A 21,302-nucleotide genomic window follows, 5' to 3' on the forward strand; every position below is an offset into this window, starting at 1 on the left:
GCCTGCTACTACTGGTATTAATGCTGCTGCTTTTCTTGCTCCCCATCATAGCAACTGCCATGCTGCTATCAAGAGTACATCAAACTTAGAGAACTTAAGGTTGCAGAAATATCCTTTGAAGTTAACCCAAAGCAGTAAAAGGCACACACTCAGATCAAGTCCTGTGAACAAAAACTTTTTACTTAGGCAAAGAAGCAGCCATGAGATCTTTGTATTGGAAGATTTTCCACTCTGTCAATTGCTCAGCCCCAACCATTCCTGATATCCTCTGATGTTGCTCAAACTGGTGTCTTTCAAGAAACCCAGGCAGTGGAAAGTAGAGACAGAAGCCAGGGTTACAATCCACTTAATTAAGCACATTAATTGCACATCCACTGTTTCACTGGTCTTTCCATATTTCACAAACAATTCTTCAGTTAAATGCAGAAATTGGTGGGTTCCTGGCAGCTTTTTGACACATCAGCACTTTGAGTATTATAGCTTGTTTGCAGCAATATCTATCCACCCTGGCAGGTGGAAGTGTCTCTCAGAAGAACAGACCCTTCCTGTTATGATACATTACAATTTCCTGTCAGGCTTCAATGTGTGAGACAGGTGGTGGAGGCAAGATTATGTTTGTTCCTCCTTGACATTCTAGCATTGCATTCACCTACGTTAGAAACCCTAAAAACAAGCTAAACATTCAAAAGAAGCTCATTACAAATCATAGTAAAATATTGTGCCTGATTTATTTTGGAAGAGTTACATGAAGAAAAAACTTGTAATTGCATTTGTTTTAAATTGAAAGTCATGTCAATTTGTGTCGCCTGGATTACATACCTGGCATCTAATTTACTGCCTCCTACAGGTCGTTGTTTGAGGCATTAATAACAGGCTGTTGTAATGAATGTTTGATGGGTTAGCCTATTACAAGCACATTATTTCCTTCCTTACATGACTTCATGTAATGAATTTGCATAATTACACTAATGACACATAATTTTTTAACTTTCAGGCCCCATTTATTATCATGTTACATCTGAATAATCAAATGCACATTCAAAGTGCTTCATTACCTTAATTTCACTTTTAAATTGGGTGTAACATTCTCAACATTTGAAACTTTTATCAAAAAGGTAAACTGGTGAAAGCAGTTCCACAGAAAGTATAATGCTTCATGATTATATTTTCCCATAGTTATTACATTAACCAACAACCATTGCATGAAATGTCTTGAATAAATAAATGAGAAAAAAATGTTAACTGAAAGGTCAACATAAATACAAAATATTGCCCTGAGCCCAATATAACCTTTCTATTAAATTAATAGAGTGGATAAAGACCCAACCTAAAACTTCTGTTTTATTACTCAATCGAATATCAGGATATTTAATTCTGCAATGGTCTCTACATTAACAAGAAGGCAGAATGAAAAGTTGCTCAAGCATCAACATTTCCTCCATACAGTGCTCTGTCTAATCTATAATGAGATTCAAATGCAGCTTCACTACTTATTTATGTTTGACTTAACAAATACCCTTTGATCTTCGACTACTTAGCATCAACTACAATTTTAACAGTAGTAAATACAAAACCATAAAATTATTAGGAACATGTTGTTATGTTTTAACTCCCATTGGTTCCCATTGCCTGATGATTGAGATATTCAGAGATTATGTTCATAGTCATAGAGTCATAGAGATGTACAGCATGGAAACAGATCCTTCGGTCCAACCCATCCATGCCAACCAGATATCCCAACCCAATCTAGTCCGACCTGCCAGCACCCGGCCCATATCCCTCCAAACCCTTCCTATTCATATACGCATTCAAATGCCTCTTAAATGTTGCAATTGTACCAGCCTCCACCACTTCCTCTGGCAGCTCATTCCATACATGTACCACCCTCTGTGTGAAAAGGGTGCCCCTTAAGTCTATTTTATATTTTTTCCCTCAAACCCTAAACCTATGCCCTCTAGTTCTGGACTCCCCGACCCCAGGGAAAAGATTGTGTCTAATTATCCTATCCATTCCCCTCATGATTTTGTAAACCTCTGTAAGGTCACCACTCAATCTCCAACGGTCCAGGGAAATCAGCCCCAGCCTGTTCAGCATCTCCCTATATCTCAAATCCTCCAACCTTGGCAACATCCTTATAAAGCTTTTCAAATTTCACAACATCTTTCCGTTAGGAAGGAGACCAGAATTGCACGCAATATTCCAACAGGGGCCTAACCAATGTCCTGTACATCCGCAACATGACCTCTCAACTCTGTAGTCAATGCTCTGACCAATAAAGGAAAGCATATCAAACGCCTTCTTTACTGTCCGATCTACCTGCGGCTCCACTTTCAAGGAGCTATGAACTGGCACTCCAAGGTCTCTTTGTTCGGCAACACTCCCTCGGACCTTACCATTAAGTGTTTACGTCCTGCTAAGATTTGCTTTCCCAAAATGCAGCACCTCGCATTTATCTGAATTAAACTGCATCTGCCACTTCTCGGCCCATTGGCCCATCTGGTCAAGATCCTGTTGTAATCTGAGGTAACCTTCTTTGCTGTCCATTACACCTCCAATTTTGGTGTCATTTGCAAAATTACTAACTATACCTCTTATGCTTGCATCCAAATCATTTATGTAAATGACAAAACGTAATAGACTCAGCACTGATCCTTGTGGCACTTCACTGGTCACAGACTTCTTAAACAGTGGCACCACATTAGCCAACCTCCAGTCTTCTGGCACCTCACCTGTGACTATCGATGATACAAATATCTCAGCAAGAGGCCCAGCAATCACTTCTCTGGCTTCCCACAGAGTTCTAGGATACACCTGATCATATCCTGGGGATTTAACCATCTTTACCCATTTCAAGACATCTAGCACTTCCTTCTCTGTAATATGGACATTTTGCAAGGTGTCACTATCTATTACCCTACAGTCTATATCTTCCATATCCTTTTCCACAGTAAATACTGATGCAACATACTCGTTTACCATCTCCCCTATTTTCTGTTGCTGATCTTTGAGGAGCCCTATTCTCTCCCTAGTTACGCTTTTGTCCTTAATGTATTTGTAAATACCCTTTGGATTCTCCTTAATTCTTTAACTCTATTTGCAAAGCTCTATAATACAATCCCAACTCTATTTGCAAAGCTATCTCACGTCCCCTTTTTGCTCCCCTGATTTCCCTCTTAAGTATACTCTTACTGCCTTTATACTCTTCTAAGGATTCACTCGATCTATCCTGTCTATACATTACATATGTTTCCTTCTTATTCTTAACCAAACCCTCAATTTCTTTAGTCATCCAGCATTCCCTGTACCTACCTTTCCTTTCACTCTGCCCCAATCAGCTTTTGAAAGTTCTTGCCTAATACCGTCAAAATTGGCCTTTTTCCAATTTAGAATTCAACTTTTAAATCTGGTCTATCCTTTTCTATCACTATTTTAAATCTAATGGAATTATGGTTGCTGGCCCCAAAGTGCTTCCCCACTGACACCTCAGTCACCTGCCCTGCCTTATTTCCCAAGAGTAGGTCAAGTTTTGCACCTTCTCTAGTAGATACATCTACATACTGAATCAGAAAATTTTCTTGTACACACTTAACAAATTTCTCTCTATCTAAACCCTTAACACTATGGCAGTCCCAGTTTATGTTTGGAAAGCTATAATCCCTGACCATAACCACCCTATTATTCTTACAGATAGCTGAGATCTCCTTACAAGTTTGTTTCTCAATTTCCCTCTGACTATTAGGGGGTCTATAATACAATCCCAAAAAGGTGATCATCCCTTTCTTATTTCTCAGTTCCACCCAAATAACTTCCCTGGAATGGCGGGACTACCTTACGCTGAAAGACTGGAGCGACTGGGCTTGCATACCCTTGGGTTTAGAAGACTGAGAGGGGATCTGATTGAGACATATAAGATTAGTAAAGGATTGGACACTCTGGAGGCAGGAAACATGTTTCCACTGATGGGTGAGTGCCGGACCAGATGACACAGCTTAAAAATACGGGGTAGACCATTTAGGACAGAGATGAGGAGAAACTTCTTCACCCAGAGAGTGGTGGCTGTGTGGAATGCTCTGCTGCCGAGGGCAGTGAAGGCCCCGTCTCTGGATTCATTTAAGAAAGAGTTGGATAGACCTCTCAAGGATAGTGAAATCAAGGGTTATGGAGATAAGGTAGGAACAGGATACTGATTAAGGATGATCAGCCATGATCACATTGAATGGTGGTGCAAGCTCAAAGGGCAGAATGGCCTACTCCTGCACCTATTGTCTATTGTCTATTGAATATCCTCCCTCAGCACAGCTATAATGCTATCCCTTATCAAAAACGTCACTCCCCCTCCTCTCTTGCCTCCCTTTCTATCCTCCCTGTAGCATTTGTATCCTGGAATATTAAGCTGCCAGCCCTGCCCATTCCTGAGCCATGTTTCTGTAATTGCTATGATATCCTAGTCCCATGTTCCTAGCCATGCTCCGAGTTCATCTGCCTTCCCCGTTAGGCCCCTTGCATTGAAATAAATGCAGTTTAATTTATTAGTCCTACCTTGTCCCTGCCTGCCCTGACTGTTTGACTCACTTCTGTTCTCAACTGTACCAGTCTCAGATTGATCTCTTTCCTCACTATCTCCCTGGATCCCACAATCCCACCTTACTAGTTTAAGTGCTACCAAGCAGCTCCAGCAAATGTCTCTGCCAGTCCCCTTCCAATTTAGGTGTAATCCGTCCTTCTTGTACAGATCACCTCTACCCCAAAAGACACTTCCAACTTTAAACTTTCATCCTGATTTGTAAATCCCTCCACAATATCAGCCCTCTCTTTAGCCTTCTCCAGATTTATAACCCTCTACACTCACCCAATTCTGCTCTCCTCTGCATCCTTCATTCCACGCCTTCAGCTGCAAAGGTCCTCAGCTTGACGATTTCTTTCCAAAACCATTTCATTTACCTTCCTTAAAATCTACCTTGAACCAATCATTTGGACAGCTGCACTGCAAACTTAAATAGCTCAGCATCAAATGCTGACTGATAAGGCTCTTGTGATATGCTTTATATTAAAACACTTTAAAGTTTAAGCTGCGATTGAGGAAGGGGGAGGAATGGGAAAAGACATTTTTGTTTCCTGTTGATTTATCTATCCTAAATAAAAAGGAAGTCCACATTTATAAAGCCATTTGATTTACCTTAACATCTGCATTCTGCTTCATTAGTATGTCCATGGTATAGGAAACTTCCTTCCAGGAGGCTTGCTTGGTTCTGATTTTCTCTAAAAGTTCCTCTGCCTCTTGCTTGGCTTCAAGCCACTGGTTGGAATCCTTTAGCATTTCTTGTAGCTGTTGAGTGCGGGACTGTAACCTGTTCTGCACTTCATCCCACTGATTTTGAACTTTTTCAACTGCAGGAAAAAGGGTAAGAAAATTAAAATAAAAGGTTACATCAAAGAACAATTTTATTACAAGGGTGCAAACATTCATCCATTGTGCAAGGAAATCCATTACAATCAGCATGCTTTAGGTATTTGTAAATCTTATGTCTTCTACATTTCATTTGTCACAAGTATGAAAACAGATGCAAAGTCTGAATCAATGCAATCTCCACCATTCAATAAAGTAATGGCTGATCTGATTGTAATCTGAACTCTACATTCCTGAAATCTCCACAATCTTTCATCTCCTTAGATTCTTAAAAACTAAGCCTTAAAAAGATACCAAGATTCTGTATCCACTGACTTTTGAGGAAGGGAATTGCAAAGACCCAAAACTCTCTGATTTCCTTTCCTTATCTTGGTCTTAATTGGCTGACCTACAGTTTAAGGTTGGTTCCAAATGCGAAAGGGAGAGCCCACCTACCCCAACATATTATTGTTACCAAGTTTTATGTCATTCAAGCAGTGGTTCCCACCATAATTCACACTAATAGAAGTTAATCTTGTATCTGGGCTTCTGGTGTCATGGCTTATGGTGGATGGTGGGCTTGGTGAGGATGGGGGAGGGGTGGTGCAGTGGGGAGCTGCTCTGGAAGCCAAGCCCCACTATTCCTAGAGTTGATTAAAAAGATTGAATCAATGTCCAAAATTTCCTCGACTGATAAACTCAGATTAAAAGAAAACATCCCTCAGATTTCTGTATATAACAGGAAAACATTGTTCTTAATTGATGGCAGAAAAGAAACGTGAATGACAAACCCATAATTCTCTACAGGTGAAATTTTATCCTTTTTTAAAAAAAAATCCCCATCCACATACAAACAAACACACAAAGAAATGAGATAAAACATGGGTAGGGAAGGACCAAATAAAACAACAGTGAAGCCCAGTTTTGGCACTGGTCTGGATTACAGACATTGATGAGATATTTTCTTTCAGTTCCTTTTAGAGTCTTTGAGGACATGTGATTGTAGACACAATGATTCTCAACCTTTCATTTGCTGCTCCTGGACATAAAAACATGGAGTTGAAAATGTGTTGCTGGAAAAGGGCAGCAGGTCAGGTAGCATCCAAGGAGCCGGAGAATCGACGTTTCGGGCATGATTCCTGAAGAAGGGCTCATGCCCGAAACGTCAATTCTCCTGCTCCTTAGATGCTGCCTGACCTGCTGCGCTTTTCCAGCAATACATTTTCAGTTCTGATCTCCAGCATCTGCAGTCCTCACATTCTCCCATAAAAACATGGAGCTGAGGTGTTTAACATTCTCCCCTCCACATAAATAAAGCCATCTTGTAGATATAACACATAATGAGATGGGTATTACATTGACAAAAACTAACTGTAACACCTTCCAAAGTCCTTTGGTTTAAAGCAGCATATTTTCTCATTTTTAAATCCACAATCTAACATAACTAACACCTTTTTAAAAACAGACCTTCCTCACCCTTTGCACCTAGAACGAGGGCAGAACTTAAATTTTAACTTTTGTTGCTTTTGTGATTACATTTTAAGAAACGTTTTGCATCTAGAAAGCAAGCAAAACTGGAAAGTGGATCATTTAATGCTTGTGTGTGAGCTATCAATATTTAGTCGATAAATACACAACTTCTGAGTTAGTTATTGCAAACAAAACTCTTGCCAAGTGGATGTGAAAAGAAGAAACAACAACTATTGATCTTTAGGAAATTTAAATTGGATTTCAACTATAAAGTGTATAATGAACACAGCTGAACAAAACTTTGATCTGAAATCTATTCCTACACTGGAGATTTCTAGGGCAAAATTAAAATTTAAAGTGGTAAGACTGGTCCCTGAACAAGTGTTATCTACTCATTATGATTCCATCCTCAAGGCATTATAGACCTGAATGAAATTGGAATTTATGTGTTTTTTAACTAACGAGCAGTATACCCTGAATGCATTTCTAAATGGACAATAAAATCTGAATTGAATCAGTTGGAGAAAAGGGGCGAATGGAAGGTCCTAATAAGTTGTTCTATGCGCACAAAACAGATGTGGGGAATGGGAAGTCCAGTAAAGAAGAGAAAAAACAGAGAAACCTGAAATTGAGTTGGCACCACTAAACTTAGCAAAGATTCATTTAGCAATGGAAAAACAAATGACTTAGAAATAGAAAAAAGAGAAATGAAATAACTCAAGCAAGAGGATGCGAGACATTGGGAAAAGAAAATTAAAAAGTTTGAACTGAAAGAAAAAGAAAAAAGCAATGGGAAGACAAGCGAATAAAAAGAAAAAGAGCATTGGAAATAAGAAAGAGAAAAAAGAAACAAAGAAATGAAAAGAGAGATGAAAGATCATGCAAAGAAACAATGGAAACTAATTTTTTTTTAAAAACTTGAACACATAAGAGATAAGGAAATTATGCAAAATGACTTGATTAAACAATGGCTTAGGGTAGAGGTAGCAAGAAAAGGTCATAGCTTAGAAGATGATTTCTATCAATGATTTCCTTTAAATAAGAATCTGCATTTAGTGCCTAAAGAAACAGACAATGGAATGAAAATATAGTTTTCCAACCCATTTGGGAAAGTTCACCTAAGCTCCACTATTCTTGGGATTAAGTCAAATTGCTCAAAGCTTCCAATCTACTGTCTAATGGACTTCGGTTAACAGAAAACACTGAGCAGGTTTCTGTACTTAATGAGAAATGCTATTCATTGTAAAGATATCAGTTCTAACTACAGGGAAGTAAAATGTGAATTATCAATGTATAACTCTAATGAAAGCTGAAGCTCTATCACTCTTAAACCCCATACATACAGATCAGATACACACAGACAAGAAACAAACATCAATGTTATAGGTAGGGAAAAAACGGTGGGGAAACAATGCTTAATAACACCCGTCCATAGGATTGAATGAGGTATCCTTATTGCTTCTCCAAATCTTGAATGCCAGTGATTATGGTCAGTGTAAATTAATATTTCTTTGCTATCATGTCAGACATGGACTTGAAACATTGAAGGGTCAATAATAATCCCATCTCTTTCTATAGTAGAGTACCTCCTCTGGTTTATATTCTTCAAAATGTACCCCACATTGGCTTCACTATTTCTGACTTGTCATCTTGTAATAAGACTACACCTACTCCCAAGTCACTGGTACCAATCACCATTTTGAAAGGTCTTAAAAAGTCCTGGGGAGGGGGAACAACATTGGTTCATTTATTACGATTGCTTTCAAATTCTCAAAGGCTGCTTGGCATCCTGGTGACCATGTCAATTTTGCTTGCTTAACAACCTTGTTAAACTATAACTAACATGCTGAAATTGCACAAAAACTTCCAGTAAAACTCTCACATTCCTAAAAAAATCCCATTATTTCTAATTTAGTTTCAGGAATGAGGACTTTTACTGAAACTTTCAATTTCACCGATCTTAATCTACAATATATCCTACGGAAGATATTCTTGCTTTTGCAAATTCACATAAACTGGTCTTCTAATTGCTTTATATGTTCTTCTTATCTGTTACTATGTATTACAGAATTTAAATAATTACATAGTTAGATATAATTATTCCATTTCATAAGCCTTTGCAACATAGCTGTGGCATTTTTTTCAACCCAAATGGCATGAATCCATATTAGTATAATCTATTTGCTGTAACAGAAGTGAATGGCACTTTAGCCCTTGATATTCATGGCACTTGTTAGTACCTCTATGATCGATCAATCTTTGAAAGAAATGAGGCACTGCCAACCTTATTGATACAGTGTCCTTTCTAATTGTGGAGTTGGGCATGAATTTATTTGTGTGAGCTGTTATTTTTCTGTCGTCTATGCAGAATCTAGTTCATTCATCTGGTTAAGGAACCACCATTACTGGAGAACTCCAACTTCTTTGAGTAGGTTCATTCAAGTGATTTTCTAGTATGTATTGAATTATTTTTCCAACTATTGTGGTACAAACTGTGGGTAATTTTAATGACATTTGGTGAGTTCTAATTATTTTTTGAGTGAGTGACTGGTGGGTTTTTGTGTGTATCTGAAGTTAATGATCAGCTTGTGAGTACTTCTGTAACCACAGTGACTTCTTTGAAAAATAATTTGTGAAGTCTGAGTGTAGAGTGAATGGATTTGTGGGCTAATGGAATTTTGTTTCTTTTGGATTACTTGCAACTCACTAAGGTAAATAATGGAACCTCAAAGGTTTGTTAAGAGCATTTTGCGATCTCTTTTTTTTAACTTAAGGGAAATTCCTATAACTGAAAAATATGTAGCTTCAATTTTAATTTTGGGTAATGTATTAGTCTTGGGAACACCTAAGAAATGGATGGTGATGTATAGCAATAGTCCTGAAATGGAAATGATAGGTTTAATCAATTGGATTACCGTGGAGTGAAAAGTTTATGTTAGTACAAAACCAGAAGTGTTAGAGTGAAAACCCAGAATTATGTATTTACACTGAGTATGGTGAAGATATGGTGTGGTAACTCCAAGAAGAAACAATCACTGTTCCAGTTCAACACCTGAAACCTCAGCTGAATTAAATCTACTGACGTGTTAGGCACAGGAATACTGGTGTGAGTAATATGAGTGGTGTTTTGATTACTGTAGATGAGTGATGTTTGAGAATTCAACAGGGGTGTTTGCATGCAATACAAAAGCTGTTTTATTTCTTTTCAATTTATAAAGGCATGTTTTGGGATAACTGGGCTTATATTTTGACTGCATGTTTAAAATCTTTGTGTTTTCACTGTACATAGATAATTTGGATTTTTTTTGTTCCTTATTGAATAAACGCCTATTTTGTGGTTAAAGCACAATCTACAGCATTTATGTTTATTGTTCAGAAAGAGACCACTTTGTTAAAACCAAAACAAATAAGCTTATGATCTGTGGAGTAGGGTTCCTATCTGTGATTTGACTTGTGATCCCAGCATTATCAGCTGGGATCACAACATTGTTGACTTTTCTGGGCTGAACTTGGTACCGACTTGGTACTTATTGGTACTGACTCTACCTATGTTGTGCTTAGCTCAGGTAGTACATTCAGATGTATCTCTATAAATTTCCTTGTACATCTCAAGTAGTCTTACAAGATATTGCTGTTGCCCTTCTAAATAGGAGAACAGAGTGTCTAACTGCACTAAATATCAGAATTGGTGAGACAAATTAAAGAAGTTTTGTTTGAGAAGTGTTTGTGTCTCCTTTTACTTCACTCTGTTCAACTTGGAAATCTTCTGAAACTCTTATCACCTGACACACTTGTTCCTCCTTTCTGCCATACTTTCTCCGAAAATCAGGTTGTCACATCCATCATTATAACAATGTACAATTGCCCTGCCTCTATCTTTGGTAATGGTCCAACACAATCTATGATACTTGACTGCCATGTTTTTCAAAAACTGGTGTAATCATTCAATTTTCCATGATCAGATTGAATGGTGGATCAGGCTGAATGGGCTAATGTTGCCAAGTCACAAAAGTTGACTTGTTGAAAGGACAAGTCTATTGATAGATATAGCCAATGAAATTTCAGCTTTTGTAACAATGGAACAATTGACAAACACTATCAGTGAAACATCACACCAACCAGAATGTAAAAATGTACCATTGACTTCAACAATTAACCAAATAGGTTATTGAAGGATTCTGCAACTATGTTGCCATTACTGATGGTAAGATTGTGTTCAGCCAAACACTTGAACAAATTTTTTGATTAATATAGAGAGTTAATTTTGTTAAAAGTGAATTTGCCAAAGCCAAAGTAAGTCACAAACTGTGGGATAAGGTCAAATGTCTCCCAGAGAACCCAAAACAAGGGATAGAAGAATGAGGGGGGAATCTCACAGAAACATACAAAACCCTGATGGGACTGGACAAGCTATATGTGGGAAGAACGTTCCCAATGTTGGGGAAATCCAGAGTGAGGAATCACAATCTAAGAATAAAGGGTAAGCCATTTAGGACTGAGATGAGGAAGAATTTCTTCACTCAGAGAGTTGTGAAATTGTGAAATTCTCTCCTACAGGAAGCTGCATAGATATATTCAAGGCGGAGCAGGACATGGCCCTTGCAGCTAAATAGATCAAGGGATATGGATAGAAAGTGGGAATGGGATACTGAGATTGCATGGTCAGCCATGATCGTACTGAATGGTGGTGCATGGTCGAATGGTCTACTCCTACACTCATTATCTATGTTTCTATTTCATGGATTTTTCCAAAACAAAAATAAAATGAACAAAACAAAACATCCTGCAATATTTTTGCATTGGTGGATTTTATCAAAGTTTGTTCCAAATTTCAGAACTCTTGTATTCCGTTGAGCAAGTTTCAATATAAAGGGAAAACTGTTGAATGGACAAAGGAATAGCAGAGTGTCTCTGGCAATTTGAAAACTGAGCTACTACTATTTAGGCTTTAGCTGTTCTCAACTTGTCTTGACAAGTCATTTAAACTGTATCAATGCATAACTGGGAAAGGTGTACTAATAATTGTGCCCCACTGTTATACAAATCATCACAAAATGTATAAATTCGTAAAGTTCCAATAAAACCATAACAATTATCAATTTTCATGGCTGACCACTACTCATGAGAAAAGATATTCACACCAGGTTTAGCATACTTTAACAAGAACAAATAAAATAAATGATTTCTAACCTAATATGACTTAACTGTGCTGCACAGCCCAACTACACACCCAAGTGATCAAAATTAAGCCAATCAAAAGATAAATGGGTTGATACATATTTGATGGGCCGGAAAAGAATAGTCAGGGTAAACAAAATTCTGAAAATCAACAATCCAGCCCACAAGTTGGAAAGATATTTTTCACAGGCCATTCATCTTAGCCGTGTCCACATGCTGTTGTGAAGAAGGTGACAGTTGCTTTCTGATTTGATGGTCAATCAGATCTTCTAATTTCAGAGTTTCTTTTAAACCTTTTTTCTAACATAGAGAGATGTTGTGAAGGAGGTGGAGAGACAGCGAGAGAGATATCCAGATACTTTCTGCCTTGGTTTGCTAAAGGAAACGAAAGAAGCATATGTCAGGTACAGACAGGACAGATCAAGTGAATCCTTAAAAGGGTATAAAGGCAGTATGAGTATACTTAAGAGGGAAATCAGGAGGGCAAAAAGGGGACATGAGATAGCTTTGGCAAATAGAGTTAAAGAGAATCCAAAGGATTTTTACAAATACATTAAGGACAAAAGGGTAACTGGGGAGAGAATAGGGCCTTCAAAGGTCAGCAAGGCAGCCTTTGTGTGGAGCTGCAAGGAGATGGGGGAGATACTAAATGAGCATTTTGCATCAGTGTTTACTGTAGAAAAGGTCATGGAAGATGTAGAATGTTTGGAAATAAATGGTGACATCTTGAAAAATGTCCGTATGACAGAGGAGAAAGTGCTGAATATCTTGAAATGCATACAGGTGCATAAGCCCCCAGGATCCGATCAGGTGTACCCTAGAACTCTGTGGGAGGCTAGGGAAGTGATTGTTGGGCCCCTTGCTGAGATATTTGTATCATCGATAGTCAGTGAGGTGCCAGAAGACTGGAGGTTGGCTAACGTGGTGTACTGGTTAAGAAGGGCGGTAAGGACAAGCCAGGGAACTATAAACCAGTGAGTCTGACCTCAGTAGTGAACAAGTTGTTGGAGGGAATCCTGAGGGACAGGATGTACATGTATTTGGAAAGGCCAGGACTGATTAGCGATAGTCAACATGGCTTTGTGCGTGGGAAATCATGTCTCACAAACTTGATTTGAGTTTCTTGAAGAAGTAACAAAGAGGATTGATGAGGGCAGAGCTGTAGGTGTGATCTATATGGACTTCAGGAAGGCGTTCGACAAGGTTGCCCATGGGAGACTGGTTAGCAAGGTTAGATCTCATGGCATATAGGGAGAACTAGCCATTTGAATACAGAACTGGCTCAAAGGTAGAACAGAGAGGATGATGGTGGAGGGTTGTGTTACAGACTGGAGGCCGCCAGTGGAGTGCCATAAGGATGGGTGCTGGGTCCACTACTTTTCGTAATGCATATAAATGATTTGGTTGTGAGCATAAGAGGTTCAGTTAGTAAGTTTGCAGATGACACCAAAATTGGAGGTGTAGTGGACAGCAAAGAAGATTACCTCAGATTACTACAGGATCTTGATCAGATGGGCCAATAGGCTGAGGAGTGGCAGATGGAGCTTAATTTAGATAAATGCAAGGTACTGCATTTTGGGAAAGCAAATCTTAGCAGGACATATGCACTTAATGGTAAGGTCCTAGGGAGTGCTGTTGAACAGAGAGACTTTGGAGTGCAGGTTCATAGCTCCTTGAAAGTGGAGTTGCAGGTAGATAGAATAGCGAAGAAGGTGTTTGGTATGCTTTCCTTTATTGGTCAGAGTATTGAGTACAGGAGTTGGGAGGTCATGTTGCAGCTGTACAGGACATTGGTTGGGCCACTGTTGGAATATTGCGTGCAATTCTGGTCTCCTTCCTATCGGAAAGATGTTGTGAAACTTGAAAGGGTTCAGAAAAGATTTACAAGGATGTTGCCAGGACTGGAGGATTTGAGCTATTGGGTGAGGTTGAATAGGCTAGGACTGTCTTCACTGGAGCGTCAGAGGCTGAGGGGTGACCTTATAGAGATTTACAAAATCATGAGGGGCATGGACAGGATAAATGGAAAAGGTCTCTTCCTTGGGGTGTGGATTCCAGAACTAGAGGGCATAGGTTTAGGGTTTGAGGGGAAAGATATAAAAGATTCCTAAGGGGCAACCTTTTCACACAGAGGGTGGTACGTGTTTGGAATGAGTTGCCAGAGGAAGTGGTGAAGGCTAGTACAATTGCAACATTTAAAAGGCATCTGGATGGGTACATGAACAAGAAGTGTTTGGGGGCAGATGGGCTGTGTGCAGGTAGGTGGGACTAGATTGGGTTGGGATATCTAGTCGGCATGGACGAATTGGACCGAAAGGTCCGTTTCCATGCTGTACATCTCTATGACTCTCTGTAGTCTCTGTAGGTTTATCTTTGCAGTTTTTAAAAACTCTTATAGCTCAACCATTCAGAGTGGAATTGTCAGGTTGTCAGGTGGAATTCCCTTCAGTGAAAAAGATGCTGTGCTTCTTGAATTCACCTCTCACGGTTTCAAAAAGCAACATTATATCACATATAGTTTTTTAAAAAAATGCAGCATCAGATTTTCAAATGCAAATCTCGCCTGGCATTTCAGTGATAGAATTCCAACTTTCATTTCAGTTTACAGTTATATATCAAAAAATGTAGCCATTCACAACAACAAAAACAGAAATTGCTAGAAAAGCTGAGCGGGTCTGGCAGCATGTATGGAGAGAAGTCAGATCGGGTGCGGTGATCCTTCTTCAGAACTGTCATTTGCAACTGGATATTGATGCCAGGAACTGTTGTTAAATGGAGACTCAATGGCCAGTTATCCCAGTTATTTATTTTTTCATGCAAACTAAATGTGTGTTAGCAGGAATACTCAATGGTGCAGAAAGAGGCACAGAGTTTGGTATGGGATCTCAAAAATCTTGAAAATGATTTCCAATAGTTTTGCAGTGAGAGTCATTTATCCAGACCACTACTCTTCACATTTTTGGAGAGATCACATGGCAGTAATTTTAAGCTATTTTGTTTTTGAAAATCATTCCTGCAACAGACAATGACAATGCCATGGTGGACACTTTGTTAAGAGCAAACATAAAAGATTATTAAAAATGTAATGATCAAAATGGAATGTGTAGAATATGATTGTTATTAAAACACTTTGCGTTTAATGTAAATATATTATTAGTCTCAACAGAACATTGGAATAATGATAAGAAAAAACAAGATAGAAACTGAAACTATCTTTTAAGGATACCGTTTCATTTTTTTTTCTGTGGGAGAGGCAAGATAAAGATTTTCTATGCATAATTAACATGTGGGAATTTGCATTTTATAGTAGAGGCAAATTAGTTTTTATTGGCTCTCCTCTGTTCACTCCCCAGAGGTGACCACAACAAATATTCTTAATTTTTTTCGCATGCAGCTACATCATACTTTAATTAAAACCTAGTTCTACTTAAAAATGAAGGAGACGGTTGCAGAACTTTGAGTGAAAAAATAAATTTATTACTAAGAAAAAACAACATCAATCACACACAAACACAGATGTAAAGCTTAAAATGGAAGGAATGTCTCGTATAAAAAGGAAAATCAAGAAAATATAGTTTTAAAAAATGCCTCAGAGTCCTTGAGGTGTCCAATTGTTTAACTGATGCCTTGTATCCCAGCAGTGACACAACTGGGAACAATCTTGAGTTGGCAATGATTGGATGACTTTGAGTTTTGCTGAATGAATGTTTCTCTAATTTGCTTTAACATTAGGCACTACTTCTCAAGAGGCTGGGGTAAACAAGGAGAGGCAGAGAGACAGAGAAAGAGAGCAAGCTTTTCAGTTCTGCTAGTACAAGTTGACTTTCATCTCCATAGCATGAAATATAGATCCTCTGTATACTCTCCTGCCTATCTTCATTGCATGAAACGTCCAGAAAAGTGTAAATCAAACAGGAGATATATACCTGAGTGACCACTTTCAGCTATTTTGATGTCATCTTAATTTCAGTTCAAACTGACCCTTCTTTAATTGATGGTTTCTTCAAATGGCTAACCTCGTCAGATGACCTCGGTGGCCATCTTAAGTGAATGTTCCTTTTTAAAACCATTTAGTACACAAATCCAGGTACAGCAAACTTTGATTTAACCATCATGTGGAGGAGCCTGTATTGGACTGGTGTAGACAAAGTTAAAAATTACACAACACCAGGTTATACACCAACAGATTTATTTGGAAGCTTTCGGAGTGCTGCTCCTTCATCAGGTAGTTTCATCAGACAGTTACCTGAAGGAGCAGCGCTCCGAAAGCTCATGCTTCCAAATAAACCTGTTGGACTATAACCTGGTGTTGTGTAATTTTTAACTTTGAATTAACCAACAGCTTATGAACTGGCATTCTCAACAAACCAGCAAAAATTATCTACCTGAAATATGAAGATTACTGTATTATCACAATTTCCTCAATTTGAGGGCACGAATGAGAATGATCTCTGCCATTACATTTTGTTCTAGACAAAGTCGCATTATTATTTAAGTGATTTATACTGTAAATAAAGTATAACAGTGAGGTATATACCACCTGCATGATATTTCTATTACTTAGTGTGTGGTTTTACACTGATTATGTGGATCTCTTGATCAACTGTAGTATTTGATCAGCTGGTACCCTCCTGATCCCATTGGTTCCAGTTAATAAAAGATTTACTATATTAAAATCACAGGATAGAAAGTGAATTTTTTTTACCATTATCATAATACACTGTCAAGCCTAAAATATCTTTGGACACACTGCCAAGGCTGCAAGAACTTTTGCCCAGCTATTCTAACACTTCCCTTTAATTGTCCGGAACCAATTAAATTTCACTCCTACTCCATTTTTTGCTCCTCTCACATATTCAACTGAACAACTGAAGCTATACATGTTTATGATAATAAGTTGTCCACATAAAGCTAGGATAACTCATTAAAACAATTATGCACAATTGTCCATGGTCAACTAATTTTCATAATTATCCACAGCAGACAGCACTATGCAATCCATTTATAACCATCTCCGGGCAAACAGCACCTGTAATGGTAAATCTACTCCAGACATTACATCGTCACAAATCCAGTAACACAAAAATGTACTTATTTAAACTGTATCATTAAAATACGGGCATGAAAACCACTCGCTATTTAAACCGACAATCTACATGGACAACAACTTCAGTAGATGGGCAGAAAGTAGTTGCAGTGAGTTAAACACCGACTCCACCTTTGACTAGATTCCCATTCTACAGACTTCATTCAATAGAAAGTAAAACCCCAGTGAATGTAAAATGGACCCTAATCCGCTCCAACCAAGTTGTGCCCCTATGACCTTGAACATCATCTCACACTTTCCAGTTCAATACTGAGCCAATTTGAACCTGAGACTGATCTCATCATACCGAAATATTCTAACTCAATCTGTTATCAATGCATGCATCTTGACACCACACAGCCATCAGCTCATTCTTCCAATTGCACATGGTCATAACATATTGCTACAACTGCCACTCAACAGGTCTTATTTCCCTATGCATGCTTGTGTGGCACAGTGGTTAGCACTGCTACCTCACAGCACCAGGGATCCGGGTTCGATTCCTGTCTTGAGCAACTGTGTGGAGTTTGCACATTTTCCCCATGTCTGTGTGGGTTCCCTCTGGGTGCTCTGGTTTCTTCCCACAATCCAAAGATGTGCAGGTTCGGCGAATTGGCCATACTAAATTGCCCACGCTAAATTAGAGTTAGGTACATTAGTATAAGGTAGGGGAATGGGTCTGGGTGTGTTACGTTTTGGACAGTGGGTGTGGACTTGTTGGGCCAAAGGGCCTGTTTCCAAATTGTAATCCTATTATTGTTTCTAAACAATAGAATCAAGCAGTATGACCTCGACTTTCAGATCCTTAACCCTCTTGGAAAACCCATACTCTTCCAATTCTGGCCTTTTGAGATTTGCTGATTTGAATCACGCCAATACTGTGAGCAGTACCTTCAGCTGCCAGGATTCTAAGCTTTAGAGTTCCCTTCCTAACCCCCTTTACTTCTCCTCCCTGCTCCAAAATATTTATGAAGTTTAGCTTTAAGACCAAACTATGGTCACTGGCTAAATATCTCCGCATATGGTTTACTGTCAAATGAGATAACCCTCCTGTTTAGAATTTCAGGACCTATTACTTAAAGATGCCATGAAATAAAAATTGTTATCTGATTGCAAAAAAGACTGGATTATTTGTTGAATTATTCAATCTTGACTCTGAGTAGAAATGTTTGTGTTTGTAGCTTTTGCCCCTGCATCAAGCAAGCACTGGATTGTGTGCAACTCTCACTGCACTCCAAAAGTAATTAATTGGTATTCATTTACACCAGCTTCAGCCAGGTGTTAACAAAATTGCACTAATCTAAAAATTGAGTCTGCAACCTTACTCCTCCAGTCATCCTAACAACAAAATCATTGACATTTTGAAAATGTCCTACAGCTAACCATCCAAAGTGCCCATCTGTTTTCTGCGGTTGGCTCCTCTTAATAAGCAGTATTCTTTGATTGCCATTTGAGGCTACAATTAGTTGGTTTGTATGCAACACTCAGTTCAATGGCTTTCATGGACAGTGGAGCCAATGAGGCCCAATAAACTTAATTTTGCTATTCTGAAAGTTTAAGGTCATGGTTGCTTAGAAAATTGAAGTTGGTTGGGTGTGAATATCAGTGAGTGAGGAACTGTAGTGAACAGTTCGCATTGAGAACAATGGTTGAGCTCCTAACTTATGGCAAATAGAGTCAGAGAGTCATAGAACCATACAGCATGGAAACAGATCCTTCGGTCCAACCAGTCCATGTCGAACATAATCCTAACTTAAACTAGTCCCACCTGTCTGCTCCTGGCCCCTATCTCTTCAAACCTTTCCTATTCATATATCTAGCCAATTGTCTTTTAAACATTGTAATTGTACCGGCATCCACCACTTCCTCAGGAAGTTCATTCTTGACATTCGAAGCATAAAAGTAAGCTGATTCCCATTATACTCATATACCCAATTTGCTTTTAAAATTCCTCCCTTCCCCTTCCCAGGGTTGGTTATTTCAAAGCTAAAATTAAACCCACATTGTGAGAAGCACTTTGAAATATTCCAATTATGTCTGAATTGTTACTAATTAGATATTTTGGATTCCTTAACATGTTAGCATATTAAAATATTAAAGAATTGATTAACTAGAGTGGAGGGTGTAAATTAAATAATAGAGTCTTGCAGTGCCACACTTGCCAGAAGGCATAGAATTAAATACAGAAACAGAAAAAGTTGGCAATACTTGACAGTCAAAGCAGTATCTTTGAAAAGACTAGGTAAGTGAACACTTGAATGTGAACCATTGGCTGAACACTAGAAAAAAAAACAAGTAAAAGGGACGTTTTGTACAAGTGATTTGTCTTCTTTTCCTGTACAATGTGTGGTTGAACAGCACCGACTCTTCATTTAGTTCCTTTCTTTCGTTTTTGCTGAAGTGTCTAAAATGAATCTGTTTTCATCACTGATGCAGACTAAAGTGCTGAGTTTCATTTTGCTTTTTTTTTTACATTGCCAGAATCACAATTTCCTTTGGTTTTTAAAAAAGTGAATACTCCTATTACTCACTGTTCTGTCTGTTGTCATTGACCATGATCTGCAGTGATTTGATTTATAAATGAGTTTTTTCCACATCCTCAAATGGTGAAGAAACCTCTTCTTGGCTCCACTAGCAAAGTGAACTTAATGAAAGTTGGATTGTAATTAAGTCTTCATTGGCAAAGTTATATTTAATAAGCTTATCAAAGCACATTTAGATCATGACATATGCTACTCAGCAGGTCTGCTTATTTACAAAAGGTATAATTTGGTAAAATTTTCATTTGAGGATGCAACATGAAAATAATTAATACAGCATATGATTGCTCTCAAAATATAATTCAAAAGCTATTAATGTTAATGAGTAGCAGTGGTGCTGTGGGTATCCTAATACTTTTGGATTTACTGATGCATTGGCCATTATGGTCACTGTGACAGCCCTAATCTACTGTTATCTGGAACTCATTACTTATCTAATGAAGTGTAACAGGAAAGACTATAATAGTTTTTACAGCTTATAAAATTGCCCTGCTCAGCTTTGCAGCCAACCATATAATTTGCTAAATAGTATAGGTCTGTATTCCCCCGTTGCAGTATTGACATTAATGACTGGCTGAAACATGCTTCTGATCCTACAAAATGGCAGCACATTGTCCATCAAGTTTCATCATGCTTTGAGTTGCAACTTTGAAATGATAATGAAAAAAGGAAGCAAATCCAGCACTCTAGATCCCAATACCTCCTTGGACATCCTGCCCATGCGTTCAAAGATCTGTGGGTGAGAATCAATCTATTCAGTCAAATAAAGACCATGGCAGAACCTGTGAAGTCTACATCCTCGAATCAAGGGACAGCTGATTAGGATAATTTTCACTGTGGGACATCCCCTAGAGCAGTGCTCATCAATTACAACCATGTAGTAATTCATTTGATTAATGAGTTTCAGTTTGCCTTGGTTGGTGAAGGGAAAGCCAAATAGCCAAGGTGCCCTCTTCAGGTTGTTTTTCCAGGGTTGAGCAGTTGTGTGGACATGGAGAAGGGTGGAATAAGACATTGCTTTTATCTTACTCCTCGCATGTAGCTGATCAGATTTCATTGCTAAGACATATATGGTTATTTGAGTGCTCCCACCTAAAGAACTGTACCTCACCATACCATGGATGAGGTGTGGGTGGTGTAGGGTAAGAGTTTTTGCCATATAGAGTTGACAGCTACTTTGAGCCAATGGTCTCCTTTAAATGGGACATTTGCTACAGAGACTAGATTATAGTGGTGGTGGAAAAGCAAAGCAGGTCAGACAACATCCAAGGAGCAGGAAAATTGACATTTCAGGCAAAAGCCCTTCACATCAGCATTCCTGATGAAGGGCTTTTTCCCGAAACATTGATTGTCCTGCTCCTCAGATCCTGCCTGACCTGCTGTGCTTTTCCACCACCACTCTAATCCAGACTCTGATCTCCAGCATCTGTAGTCCTCACTTTCGCTTACAGGGAGCCAAATGAGCATCCTGTTATGGATTAAGACTGGTCAATTACATCTGACCCTGATCATACAATATATACATTGATGGTTTCTGATCATATTGGAGTGGGTGGTGGACTGTGAACTGCCTTGGTGCAGTTGGCGCTTACATTACTTCACAGTGTGTTGGAATGGTCCTCTTAGTTCTATCACTTGTATA

The 21,302-nt window shown here is 38.6% G+C and overlaps 1 protein-coding gene across 11 annotated transcripts in view; it reads right to left on the reverse strand.

Moving 5' to 3' along the window:
• The window catches only part of dmd (dystrophin), a 2,003,576-nt gene that overhangs the window by 370,169 nt on the left and 1,612,105 nt on the right, over window positions 1-21,302 (reverse strand). For all 11 annotated transcript variants that reach the window (XM_087992890.1, XM_087992895.1, XM_087992900.1 and 8 more), the window contains one exon: window positions 5,177-5,388. In XM_087992890.1, the coding sequence (XP_087849016.1) occupies window positions 5,177-5,388 (212 nt within the window). The remainder of the gene's footprint in view (window positions 1-5,176; window positions 5,389-21,302) is intronic.

Source organism: Chiloscyllium plagiosum, unplaced genomic scaffold, assembly GCF_037043375.1.
Source record: "Chiloscyllium plagiosum isolate Xiang-an unplaced genomic scaffold, Cpla_swu_hap1 HiC_scaffold_12, whole genome shotgun sequence".
Lineage (NCBI taxonomy): Eukaryota > Metazoa > Chordata > Chondrichthyes > Orectolobiformes > Hemiscylliidae > Chiloscyllium > Chiloscyllium plagiosum.